This window comes from Stegastes partitus, unplaced genomic scaffold, assembly GCF_000690725.1.
Source record: "Stegastes partitus isolate 25-593 unplaced genomic scaffold, Stegastes_partitus-1.0.2 Scaffold347, whole genome shotgun sequence".
Lineage (NCBI taxonomy): Eukaryota > Metazoa > Chordata > Actinopteri > Pomacentridae > Stegastes > Stegastes partitus.
Genome location: NW_007578078.1, coordinates 121,519 through 135,142, shown reverse-complemented (window position 1 = coordinate 135,142; position 13,624 = coordinate 121,519). Strand labels below are relative to the sequence as shown.

General features: G+C 38.2%; 1 protein-coding gene across 1 annotated transcript in view; it reads right to left on the bottom strand.

Moving 5' to 3' along the window:
• The window catches only part of LOC103358961 (nuclear receptor subfamily 5 group A member 2), a 13,990-nt gene extending 924 nt beyond the window's left edge, over positions 1 to 13,066 (bottom strand). Inside the window, exons 1-6 of the mRNA XM_008284123.1 lie at positions 13,045 to 13,066; positions 11,105 to 11,223; positions 10,510 to 10,651; positions 9,119 to 9,774; positions 2,286 to 2,405; positions 1,029 to 1,176 (exon numbers count right to left, since the gene is read on the bottom strand). Coding sequence (XP_008282345.1) covers positions 1,029 to 1,176; positions 2,286 to 2,405; positions 9,119 to 9,774; positions 10,510 to 10,651; positions 11,105 to 11,223; positions 13,045 to 13,066 — 1,207 coding nt within the window. The remainder of the gene's footprint in view (positions 1 to 1,028; positions 1,177 to 2,285; positions 2,406 to 9,118; positions 9,775 to 10,509; positions 10,652 to 11,104; positions 11,224 to 13,044) is intronic.
• Between the last annotated feature and the right edge of the window lie 558 nt (positions 13,067 to 13,624).

Sequence of the window (13,624 nt, the reverse complement as noted above, 5' to 3'; positions counted from 1 at the left end):
GTGTGTGTGTGCGTGTGTGTGTGTGTGCATGTGAGACAATAGCCAAGCCCTCCGGTGGACTGGCATTCAGCATCAGCTGAGCCCATCTTGGAGAATCCATTCACACAGTAATTAAATGTTTTGAATCAATGTTTTGAATCATCTTTTCAAATTGCTTAAGGGCAATTAAATTACCCCTGACAAACCTGACTCTGAAGATGAGGGGGAGCAAGAGCGCGTGCAAAGAAGCCACTGGCAAAGACAGCAAATATTTTCTGCCTATGACAAGTGCTCTCTCTGTTCAAAAGCTCTTTGTTCCCCCGCTTTGCCAGCGCCAAACAGCAAACACTTGGGAATCTGGGCAAGCCACATCTATGCTCTCTCCATCTGTACAAGCCGCTACATGAATGTCGGTCTTACTATGAAATGATAGACCCATCCATTACGCTTCTTTTGAATGCCATTAGTGGACAATAGAGGGGGATGTCTTTGTTAATATTGGTTTTTGTCAACCCTGGAAATTTAATTAAGTGAATTTATTGGAGGGAAAAAGGCCAGTTTGGAAAACACTTGTAATCTTATAGATAAATAGGCACAGCAGATTATCTACAATTGTGGCATTTTTTCATTAGGATGTCAGCGTAGCTATTCAAATTGTGAGGAAACATCAGTATGGCCATGCAACCACACCAAACTGATTGATTTATTCATCAGATATTCTTCTGAAAATACATAATCTACACGCTATACACACAAGCTAAGGTCAATCAAGGGCCACTGTTGATATACTTCAAATACTAGTATTTTGAACAGGAGACTTGGTGTATGAAATATTTGTACTTTTGTTCCTCTTCTGGCTGTTTAAGTCTGACATACCTGATATCAGCTGATGGAACACACTACAAGGAGTCAGATCTAAGCAGTCAAATGTAATTTCTTAAAATATAATTTTTGCCTGACAATGCTTATTTGTTTTTGTTTTTGTTTATTCATTCAACCTCCCACCTCATTGCAGTGAAAAAGCACAAACATATAAAACACTGACTCACTGGGGTTGAACAGGAGAAGGAATTTCAGACAGGCAATCTCTCTACGGTCAACCTGCAACGCCCGCAGCCTCGCTGCCAGCTCCTGACCTCTCTGGACCAAACTAGACAGAGTTGCCTCAGCTTGGGACAGAATGGATGACAGCTCCACCTGCAATAAAAGATGGCTGGTTATTTTCTACAACCACTGTATTCATGAGACTTTGGTGCAAGTCCTCTCAAGTGAACCCCTTTGAAAGTCAAACCCCAGCCTGTTAAAGCAAAATTTATATGATGTTTTATTTCTTTGTGTATTTTTTGGTTGAAACATTATTTACTTCACAATCAATAAAGGCGTTCCCAGAGGTTCAGTGTTGGGCCTGTTTTGGATTATTTTGTACATAAGTGAGGTATCCAAAACATTAAGATTTAATTGTTATGATGAAAATATAATGAGACTTTTGTTTTACTTTTTGTCGTGGTAATAAGGTGAAACTTAAAAAATTAAAAAAGATTTAATCACAAACACAAATTAAGCAAATGATAAATGATGCAAAATTGTTTTAGTTTTTTGTGATAAATAATTTTAAATTAATAAATTATACGGGAAGTTACTTATAGTTTTTTTCAAAATCAATTGCAATACCTCCTAAAATGAAATAAATTTTAAATCAAGCATTAAACTGTTCCTTTACAGTTCCATATATGACTCATATGACTTATGTATGACCTGCTACTGGAGCAAAGGGCAAAAATGATTCCAGTCCCAGGAACACATTTACCTCACACATACAGCTTCAGCAACTTTACTTTAAAACTGATAATTTGCTTGATCATAGCAAATATACAAGTCAATCACTCTTCATTGACCACAATAGTTTAGCAAGCCAAATGCTGATTTTGTGCACATATTAAAACAAATTAAATCTTCACTTTAAGTGTATACCACTGAATAGGCATGGTGGATCACTCTGCCTTACAGAGCTGCTTATTCTTAAAAGAATTTCGCTTTCACCTGTTTTCAACAAACGCCAGCATTGTTATTAACGTTCAGCTGTTACAAATGAGTGTATATTGGACAAAAAAATAAATAAATTAAAAATTCTAAAATCCCTCATTTATTTGGTTTAGAATTTAGTCCTTTTGATAGACCAAGCAAACACAATACATATGAGATTTAGAAAAGAGTCCTTTTCAAGCACATTTGAAAGTGCAGAGCAGTGTGAGTGAATGAAGCTGACTGCATTGTGCTGATGGGAAGTTGTGCGAGGGAGTTGTTACCTCCTGGCCAGTCACCAGCAGGATACTGTCTTCCTTTCCATGTTGCACTTGTCTGAAAATGTGATCCAGGACCAGAAGTTCAGACCAGCAGTTATGGAGCAGCTTCATTTGATCTCCCACCTTCAGGAAACACACACAGTCAAACAGGCATGGAGAAAAGCAGATAAAGAAAATATTACTTTACACAAAGAAAGACAAACGGTGATGTTATCTTAAAGCAAAGCAACAATTTGTGGTTGACTCTGTTCATCTGTCTATGTGCTCTGCATTCTGCTCCTTCTCGTTGTTGTTTAAAGCTGAACCTGATTGATATTTGTTCACATCGTATGTTTAAGTTCTGTTTCAAAATAATATGTGTTGTCTTGTTTGGTGGGAAAGCATCCCACTTGGCTAAATTTCTTCCACAAACTCACATAGCCATACACGTATGTGTGTGTGTGTGTGTGTGTGTGTGTGTGTGTGTGTGTGTGTGTGTGTGTGTGTGTGTGTGTGTGTGTGTGTGTGTGTGTGTGTTAAAAACTGCTAAATGAAAAACTGAAGTGACGATAAAAACAGCTATTTAAAGATGGTTATTTGTGTATGTGTGCTGATGTCTTTGTTGTTTGTGCTCTCCCCATGTTACCTATTTACGAGCATCACTTGAGACCCTTTCAACCCGTTCACCTCTCCCTAGCACCCCCACCTTTCCCAGTCACATCTGCTCTGCTCTAGGGAATGGGGTGTGTGTGTTTTCAGATTGAGTCCCCACCTCCCCCCGCTTCTTGTTGCAATTTTGTCTGTAAACTGAAGGACACGGCGGTCAGTAATTCTACCGCCACAGCTGCTAATAGGCCCAGACACACATTCATCTGACATGGAGCTGACAGAATTACTGTTCATCTAAAGGAAACTATATATCACTTGCAGAAGAGAGGGTCCAATCTTGCTGGCCACACACTCATCTGGACTGGTGCAGTGGTGGGGGTCTGAGTGTGCATTGATAAAGGAAGGGGTTAAGGAAGCAAGAGGTCTCTGTGACCTCCTGTGCTTCCTCTCCAAGAGGAGTTGGACACTCAGCTACAGCCAAAAAATTGCTCTGAAAAAAATCCTCAAACATGCTGAATGTGGGGAGAAGGGTTGTATTTCATCTGCCTCATGGATGTTTCGGTCTCTCTATGTTAGGTTTCAATCCAGTTTAGAAATGGATTGAAACTGATACATCAGGTTATATACCTGTCACATGTCAGATTTTACCTGGGAGAGCTGCATTCTGAGAAATGAAATGCAAGCAAACTGTATGTTTGTCCCAACCAGCAGAATAAGCATTTCCACAGTCTTGTCTGTGAATGTTTGACAGACTGTATATGCTGAGTTGTATATTATAATGCAAATGTGTCAGCAGCTGATAGAATTTTGATGAAAGTAGAGAATAATAAAATCCACCAACCAGTAATGTTACTCATTTAATTTTTTTGTTTTACGTTTCTTGTGTTCACAGGTATGTATTTCGGCCATGTTGCCCTTTAAAACCAGAAAACCTGTTAACAGCTTTTAACAGCACATTATTGTTCTATCCCCAAATTTCCTGATACATCTCAATCAACACTATTAGAGGCTTAAAAGTCAACCATTACTGCCACATATTAAAATTTAAAATATATGAAATATTTATTTATTGATTTATTTGTACAATTTTGCAAAAAAAGAAAAAATCTGTCACAATATTTTTTACTGTCATTGTGGATTTTTTGAGAACCTGTAAAAACATCTTCTATTCACCTGGCCAGATGATGACATCTTTTTTGTTTGTTTGTTTGTTTTTCTTGTTCAGGAAGTGACTGACACTTCCAATCTACTATCTTCCTCGATAGCTGCTACAATTTGACAAGAGTGATGTCACAGACAGTTCTTATAAGATATTGACTTTGGCGCAAAGATACATTAGTTTCAACATTTAAAAATCTAATCTTGTAAAAACAAAGCAACAACCCTGCCTGCAACAAAACCACAAATAACTGGATATTGCCTGTGTTTGGTGATACAGTATCAGATGTCTTCATACACTCCAATCCACTCAGTTCTTTCTAATTTTAGGTAAGTTGCAGAGAGTGTTGTACCAATGATTAAACCATGCAATAAAAAAGGTGTCCTTTCTAACTGTGTAGCTGTGTAAAATATTTTGAGTGTAAGGTTCAGTTGCTGGAATGAGGCTTCGAGTATCAGAAATCAGTAGAGACAGATCGATCCTTTGGTTATATATACAGAAGCAACGTTTGGAGACAGAAACTCTGTGCATAGCCATAGCTGCTAATGACTAATGCACAACTACACAGCACATTATCTGGCAGCCGAGGGACAAACCACAGACAGATTAGCCAACACACGGATGGCTTAAAACAAACTTGTCAGGCTCAGTGTCAAGAATATAAGATGTAACATGCAAAAATGATGCTTAATTAATTCAAAAAACAGTTTGTCTTTAGCCAGTCCACATCCTTACTATAATAACCAGTATTTAGTAAGTTTTACCTTTGGCCTATTATAAAAAGAGTAGGTTTGTTCTAATCCCCAGTAGTTTGTTGATTTAGAATAGATATATTACATCCAGCAAACCCCTCCTCGGGCATGTTATTTTAAATTGTCCATCTCTCGTGTTTACAGTGTTCATTGTGTGCACCTCAGCAATAATTCCCATGTTCAACAGGTTGGAAAGTCATACACAAGATATGACAAAGGCCATGTCTGGGGAAATGCAGCAATCAATAGCTTCCATTCGGCAAACAAATTAATAACAATGTAGGCAAGCCCAGAGCAGAGCTGTAGTGGAGAGTTGACATTCCCCCGTTATCATCTGCATGGAATGTAATTATCCAGTCCAGGGAAACAGCTCTTTCAGCAAGAGGCTTTCTCGGCAAAATATGCACAGCTTTGTTCTCACTGTCCATGCTGGCTGTCCACAGTATATAGAAATGCTCTGACTGTCAACAGAAAGACATAAAATGTGTATAAAAGGAGACTGAGGAGGCAAAATAAGTCTGCACAGCTGTGGTAGTAGGACAGTTGTGGTTTCATTGTACAGAAACTGTCACTTAAAAGAAAAAAAAAAAAAAAGGTAAAAAGGGGGAAAGTCCAGGTATCCCCTTTTTTACAATTTGGCATGCTGTCACTATCTGCTAACACTTTCCTGTCAGGGGATTAATTTAATTGCTACAAGCCATTTATTCAAATAGAAAAAAACATTACATTTTATATCTCTCCAAAGAAGTGAACCTAAATTTTAATTACTGTTGTTTATTCTCTAGCAGCTAAAAAGAGACATTTCATTGTTGTACCAAAGTGCAACAAATAACTCAGAGGGCATGACGAATCATTCAGTCTATGAAAACTGTAACACCACTGTGCATAATTATAGAGGTAGTTCTGTTCCCTCCTGAGCATAAGCATCATTTTATAGAGAGAGGGTTGATCTATCACACCATGTATCAAGAGTTCACTTGTCGCAGCATTGCAATTCAGTAATCTTTCAACAATGTAGTAACTAGAAAACAAAGGCATCATTTTTTAAATCATTTGTTTGCATGTGCATTGTGCATCATTCTTGTGCATGGGTGTTTTTCACATGCCTACAGAGGCCATGGGACGCAGTAGGTGTTTAGGACAGAAAAGGTAAAATTACTGCGGTAAATATAAAAAGCACATTTTGGCTGCAAGTTAATTATATACTTTTATGTCGATAAAGAATTAGAATTTTGCCAAATTCTTTATCTACTTTTATGTAGATAAAGAATTTGTATTGTATTTAATCATAATGTGTTACTACAATTTACTGTACATCTTTCTTTACCAATTTCTTGAAAATGAAAGCTGGGCAGCCTCTGTGCCTCTCTCCTGTATCAGTATTTGTCTTACACAGGCAGTATAAAGATACCTTGTTGTGTTAAAGTGAGAAGACGCAACAAATCTCGTCATGACCACAATGTGATCTTTGTTTCTGAGACAAGAAAGGTACAAAAGTAACAACAAACGAGACTCATGCTTCTGGATGTTCTCAGAAACCAAGAATTTAATTATCATGTTTAATCCCTTTCACACTTATTACTTGGTATTTGGACACTGAGCACAGTCGAATATCAAGCAGGATATTGTAAAATAATGTCTAAGTTCTATTTATTCAACAAAACATTACAAAATTCTAGAATTCACTCATGGTTCTAATTCTTAATTGTAGCATTAGATGACCTCATGTCTTAGTGGTGTGTGTGTGTGTGACCACATCATTTTTAGAGTAATGTTAAAAGACATTATGGCTGCTGTCTTTACTGCAGTGTGAATTAATTTGGGTTGTTTTTGTTTTAATCTGTTGTAATTTCTGATGGTCCATACTTGCCATAATTAGTGCTGAACATCAGCAATATTGCCCTGTCCTAGGCAAGCAAAGTATTTTTTAAGCAGCAAATGTAATTTTAGATGAACCAGCACCTTAATGTGGCTGCATGAAGTATGCCTGAATTCTGTCAATATAGGGCTGGTAGTTTGTATAGACACATCTGGTTTACTTTATTCACACTGCTGCTGTTTTGGTCTAAGCAGTGAATCCAAACATGAAGTCACCAGCCAAAGCTTTTCACATGAAGGAAAAGGAAATTTGAGAATAGTGATAAGTTTTCCAGCTCTGCCTAAATATGATTATAAGGTTATTCTAAGTATGTAAATTAACCTAATGACTTGCAGTTGAAGACTGCACAGCTCCAAGTCCAATGGATGTCCAAGTCTGCTGCAATCATAGGTGTAAGTATCAACAAGTGACTGTGTGTGAAGCAGGAGAGAAGTAGAATTGCTATGACTGTACCTGAGTAAATAAAATGCACTTGATGAAAAGACACCAAGGAATCTCACCAAATCTCACCAAGGCCAGAATCAACCTTTTGTTGCTTGGTAAACTGTTTAATTGGTTGAATGAGTTTGACCGTGGCTTGTTGACAGATGTCTGTTTATCATTACAGACAGATTATATCATGACTCACATAAGATAGGAATATTTTCTTTATTGTTGTGTTTCCAGCCTGACTTGTCAGGAAAGAATTATAATCGTCCATTTTCACTTCAAGCAGTAGGTGTATTCAGCCATATTGTCAGCAGCAGTAGAGTTACCCACAACAACTGTATTGATTTTAATTTGACTGGACTACTACATCTTCTGAACTGTGTCTGTGGCACAGCTCACAAAGACAAAGTATTAGAGATGATGAATTGGGACAGTGATGCATTTGTCCAATCATCATCCTCTAAAGGTGCTTGCGTGTGTGTGTGTGTGTGTGTGTGTGTGTGTGTGTGTGTGTGTGTGTGTGTGTGTGGTCTGATCAGCTACTATTCAGCACCGAGGAAAAACAGAGAATAAGGGAAAAAAGCTCAAACATCTCTTTCTGTTCATTTCTAATAAATATCACTGAACATAGTGAAGATGAAACATGCTTATGCTTCTGATGCAGTACGATGTAAAAACAAGTGACACAATATTTTCACACAGTTTAATATCTGCTGATTCTATTCCTCCAGAGCAAAGTCACTGGAGTAGATATGAGCTATTCTAATATTGTGCACGTTTTAGACATTAAAGATCAAGCAGACCTGATTTTTTTCCTACCTTCTAGTCATTCCTATGATGCAAGGCAAGTGAAGCCTGCCTCATTGTAAACATTAATGGAATAATTGACAGGTGAATAAAATCCAATATAAAACTGATAAAAATTGCCTTTAACAAATTCGTAATCACTACCAGGTGATTTTCAGAACATCCTAAAAGCTGTCACCAACTGCTCCTGACTGGAATTTCTACATCAGTTGAAGATGTACGAGTCAACTTCATAAAATCTGAACGTATTCATGTATTTGTCTCCCTGAAATGGCAGATAAACATTGAAACTGTATTGATACAGACCTAAAACAAGCCACTTCATCTTAAAAACAAACGCTTAATCTTATTCCTTTTCAGCTAAGCAAGTGTTATGTAACTATGCTCTTGTTATTTTTAGTGCTATTAACATTTTTTAGAAAAATAAGTAGAAAAACAGGACTAAAGAAAGAACAGGATAACTTTTCCTCGTCAAAAGCTTTTAAGTATTAGCATGATCAACTTTTTTAACTTTTACAATAGGAAATAACAGCTGTTGCCATTGACACATGACTATCCTTTTACCACCTTTGAAATTGACAAACTGTTATAAGTTGTGTTAAGCATGCACATGTGTGTGTGTGTGTGTGTGTGTGTGTGTGGGTGTGGGTGTGTGTGTGTGTGTGTTTTCAAAGTGGACTTTTGGTTTGTGAATACATAAAAGGTGGGCAGATAAATTGAGTGTTAAATTCAAAAAGTTGAAGAAAATATTTCATAAATTAAACAAACAAAAATAATGCTGTAAAAGGACAGTGGATTATTTTACATCTTTGCAGAGCTACAGTTCAGCTTAAATTAACCCTCATCTTTCCATGCAGTATTTTATTGATATGTATTGAGTGACTATTGATAATTATTTTAAATAGAAGCCCAGCTGCCTGCTGGTGCACACATGGGAATTCAGGTATGGAGTGTGGCACCAGTTTCATTCATATTTGACAAGAGGAAAACTTAGTTTCAATGCCACCAAATTCCCTTAATATAGGAATGTCAGGTTTAAGGACATAATACAAAAATACATGGACAGTGTGGACTATTTATAAATCAGAGTTAAAGGAACAAAGACTGACTGGGATCATTTTACGAGTTTTTCAATTAAAAATGCAGCTTTCAGATTCTCCACCATTTGGAAATGTGTGTATGTCTGCAGGTGTGAACACATGATGAAGAGCATGGTACTTACCCTCAGTTCCTTGAAGAAGATGCAGCTCCGAGCCCACTCAACTATGGAGAAGAGAGTCTGGTCAGCCATGCGACACATGAGGCTGAAGGTGCTGGGCTTGTCCAGCCGGCCCCGGCCACTCTGCTCCTGCTGCAGATGGGTGACGATCTTGTTCTGCACCACCAGCTCATCTGGATCGCAGCGCAGCAGCTCCAGCACCAGTGGTGGTAAGCTGGGTGGTTGTGGTGAGGCTGAGGGGTACATGTCTGGGTAAGGGTATCCTGTCAAAGACTCAGGAGAGCTGGTGTAGTCGGGGCACTCTGCTTTAATTGCCCTGCCAGGAAAGGCTGTGTACTGATACTGGGTGGTGAGGGGCACATGAGACTGCATGGCCATGCCCAAGGATGGGGGTCCATAGAGGTTGGCCTCGTAGTCTGTGGGGGTGATGGAGCTTGGGGTGGAGGGGAGCAAACTTTTAGAGATGGTGGGCAGGGTGTGCAGAGTGCCAGTGAAGCTGTAGTCAGTCTGCAGAGGGGAGGCCGGTGGAGGGACTGCACTCTCCAGCTTGAACCCATTGGATCGTATCAAAGCCTTCTTCTGCTGCTTCAAGGCCCTGTCTCTCTTGTACATGGGGCCAAATTTATTCCTCCCCCCACGCATGCGATCTGCACGCACCGCTGTCACACAAGAGACAAGAGGTGAAAAACACATTTACAGATGAAACACTTGATTTTTACTAAATTCTCCTGAACTACCAATTCTGTTTGCATAGCTCCTTGGTAAGCACTGAACTCCAACAGAGAGTAAAATCCAAACTCTAATTTCAGCTGTATCCTCAGCTATTTGCACAGAATAAATAACGGACATGTTGGTCATTTTTGCTTTCCTTTTTAGGGCTGAGAAGATTCCCTAGAGTCTGTGCAGTTCTACTCCTTCTTCCCTGGGGAGTCTCTGGGGTTTTATCAGTAAGTCAAGAATGTGTCCTTTTTTTTCTGCTACGGAAGCAGGTGCTTTTCTTTGCATTGCTTTCTGGGAATTAATCCCCACAACATGACAGCCACCAACCCACAATACAGAAATATGAAAAGAGTTCTTAAAACAGATAAACAAAGAAAAAGTTACATTATTTAGAAAATAAATACACACAAATAAATGTTACAAGTTACATTATTAGAATTGTTAGAATTATAGTATAAAAAAAATAAGAATACAACATTTGTAAGATAACCATGTAAACGAATATTTAAAAAAATATATTTTTATCCAGAAAAAATAATAGCATAAATAAAATGATTATTATTTTATTATAATTATTATTATCATCAGTAATAGTAGTAATAGTAGTAGTAGTAGCAGACGCAGAAAGGACAAAAAACCCGACCAAATATCGGGCTGTGTGTTTTCAACTTTACCTTCTAGCCGCATCCCAACGTTGAGGCATTTTTGGAAGCGACAGAAAGGACATCGCTTCCTCTGGGTCTTGTCTATTTTACACTCCTGGTTTTCTGCACATGTGTACCTCTTGTTGTTCTGGACTGTCCTCTTGAAGAAGCCCTTAATACAGACGATATATTAGAATCGGACAGCGGGATAAAAACAGTCTAAATGCTGTTTAACTTTTAAAGACGCGCCGTCGAAATAAAAAGTCAGATTGTATTGCATTATTATTGTGGCATATATCAAAAGCGCCCTGTCTTCGGAATGTTGAGTAAATTTAATGAAGATGTTTTGTTTTTTTTATCCTATTTGCTAAAGAAAAAGAGATACCATACATTTAAAACAACGACAAATCTCTTTAAATGCCACAATGTTTGAATCAATCCGAGTGAAATTCAATTTAAACAGGTTCATGTGATAATTCATGATGTCGGACAAAAACAAGAGGTTTCGGTGTTTTGGATCATGTGCAATCTAATAGTTAATTCTATTGGTTTAAGGTTCAGTGAAAAATAAAAAATAAAACAAGGCAGTGCCGCCATGTATGTGTGGAAGAAGCGTCGCGGTTACCTTGCAGCTCTCGCAGGTGAGCAGACCGTAGTGGTATCCAGACACTTTGTCTCCACACACAGGACACAGCTCTTCCAGGTCATCGTCATATGTGTACTCCATAACCTTCAAAGTGACACCTGGCACAAACACAGCCAATTGCGCACTAAGTGGACAATTTGTCTTGATTTCTTTTTTTTTCTTTTTCTTTGTTTTTTAAACATACAAATCTCTTTCTTTTTTTTTTTTGAATCAGAGAAATAGCCACAGCAAACACAATTCTCCAGTATATACAATGATTTTGTTTACTGATCTTCATTTATTTTGTAGATTAAATTACATTTCATTTAATTGAGCGTCATATTAACGCAGCTTTGTCTCTGAAAAATTAGTAATTTGACATAGAAATTAACAAAGGCAAAAAAAAAAAAACGTTTTTCTTTAATAATTTCTTTCATTCACGCATGTTCTGAACAATTATAAATTCTATACACAAAGTAAACAACAATAAATCTTAAAAAGACTGTTAATCTAAATTGGGCAATTTTGTTCTGCCGACATGAGTCATTATGTGCACTGTGACATGTGTCTGAGCCTTGGCCTCAGCTACTTAAAAAATATTTTTAAATCCGTCTTTTTCAACTGTAGGATCTGAAACATTTGCGCAGCCAAGTTTCGACTAAAATCTGGCGCTGTGTCGCCTCTACGTTGCGCCATTTGCACCGATAAAGTCTCGTAGAATATGTCATAGACAGTTCTACAATATAAAGGATATTAGAAGTAAAAACAAATATTGACGGTGTGTTTCTCTGTCCTCCCTGTATTAGGCCTACATTGCTTAAACTAACGGCACACAACTCATTCTTCTTTCAAATATGGCTAAAAGGAATTCAATCTGCGCTCGATCCGCCGCATTTAGATTCTTAGAGCAGCTTGCATCTAACTGGATGTTTGCTGCTCGTAGCTCCACACACACCTGCTGACAGGTGACAAATAAATTACGACTGAATTATTAGAGAGCATAGAATAGATGATTTGTTCAATGGTACGGCTATTGGCCTAGACTATTAAATGAAATGGAAAAAAAAACATCTTACATTAGTAAATCCTTATCGTGCAGCTTATAGCTCAGCTCGGTTCAGTTCTGTGGCCCGTCGACAGAGCGCTCCAACATATTGCAGCCTAATTGTACATGTTTGGTGAGTGAGAATGAAAATCTTCTCCCAGCCGACAACACGCCATGAAACGAATACAAAGTTGTATCGAAATAAACTGAAGTGAACTGAATAACATAAATGTGTAAAAGCGGCGGCTGTGCAGGCCGCAAAACACCGACTTCACGCGCCCGCTTAAAGGCTCCGGGGGCACGAGCGCTACAAGGGGTCTCGCGGGGTTGTTAAAAGATTAAAGAGTGTTATTTTTTTAATTATTATTATTATTATTAATAATAATAATAATAATAATAATAATAATAATAATAATAATAAATTAACATTTTACCCATTATATTGTCATACTTACGCATTATTATGATTTTAAGAGATTCCACTGAAGCAGGCATGATTTCTAGGCTAATAATCGGTTATATACTTAGAAAGTCGTTTTTGTTTTATTTTTTTTATCACTAAATCTTCACAACTTTTGTCACTACATTTTTGAAATAGACCTCATTTTCTACTTTGGTTTGTTGGTTCAGTTAATTACAAGGAGCCAGGATGCGTTTGCTCTAATTATTCATTTTAGTCATTAAACAACAGGTTAGTGATCCCGGCGTGAACTGGATCTTCGGGTCGCTGTGGGTTCCTACCATCAGGCTAAGCATTTGTGTTGGTAATTTCTACATTGTACTGGGTTGAAATTGGTTTCTTGACACGGAAAGCAAGAAATAACAACCCTAGGCCTATTTATCAAGGTCGGGTAGGCTGTGAAAATAGAGCCAGTAGAAAAGTAGAGAGACTTACCGTGAGCCTTGTCCCCCAACATTTGAACAGCAGACAGCAGGCAGTCAGTGATGATTGTCTAATAATTAGGACCTGAATGTAGATGTTGCTGCAGTCTTGCATGAGCTGCAGAGAACGAAATAAAAAAAAAAAAGAGGGGGGGGGAGAGGGCAATACAAATCCGGATGGAGGCTGTCTATAGATGGGCTGCTTTAGGAGCCAGAGGGGTCAGTACGTGTGTGATGATGACCATTGAAGAGCTCAGAGTGAAACTCCTTCGGTCCGCTCGCGCTTTACTGCGCTCCCATTATCGCCAAAGTTAGCCTGCCCTGCTGCTATTGGTGGACGCCGAGTCACGTGACGGATGCAGGCTGCCTCCTCTGAGGAAAATGCCTGGACAGGAGCGCAGAGCCCACAGAGCAGGCACACGCCACAACCGTCGTGGTCATTTTAAAAAATTCTACATATATATATAAAATTTAAACTAATCATCCAGGAAACAATAGAAGATTTCCAAAAAGATAAATTTGCTCATTATATCTTTTGCAGTGACTGGCCACAAATCACTGAATGCAGATAGTTGCAATAAGGTCACATCGGG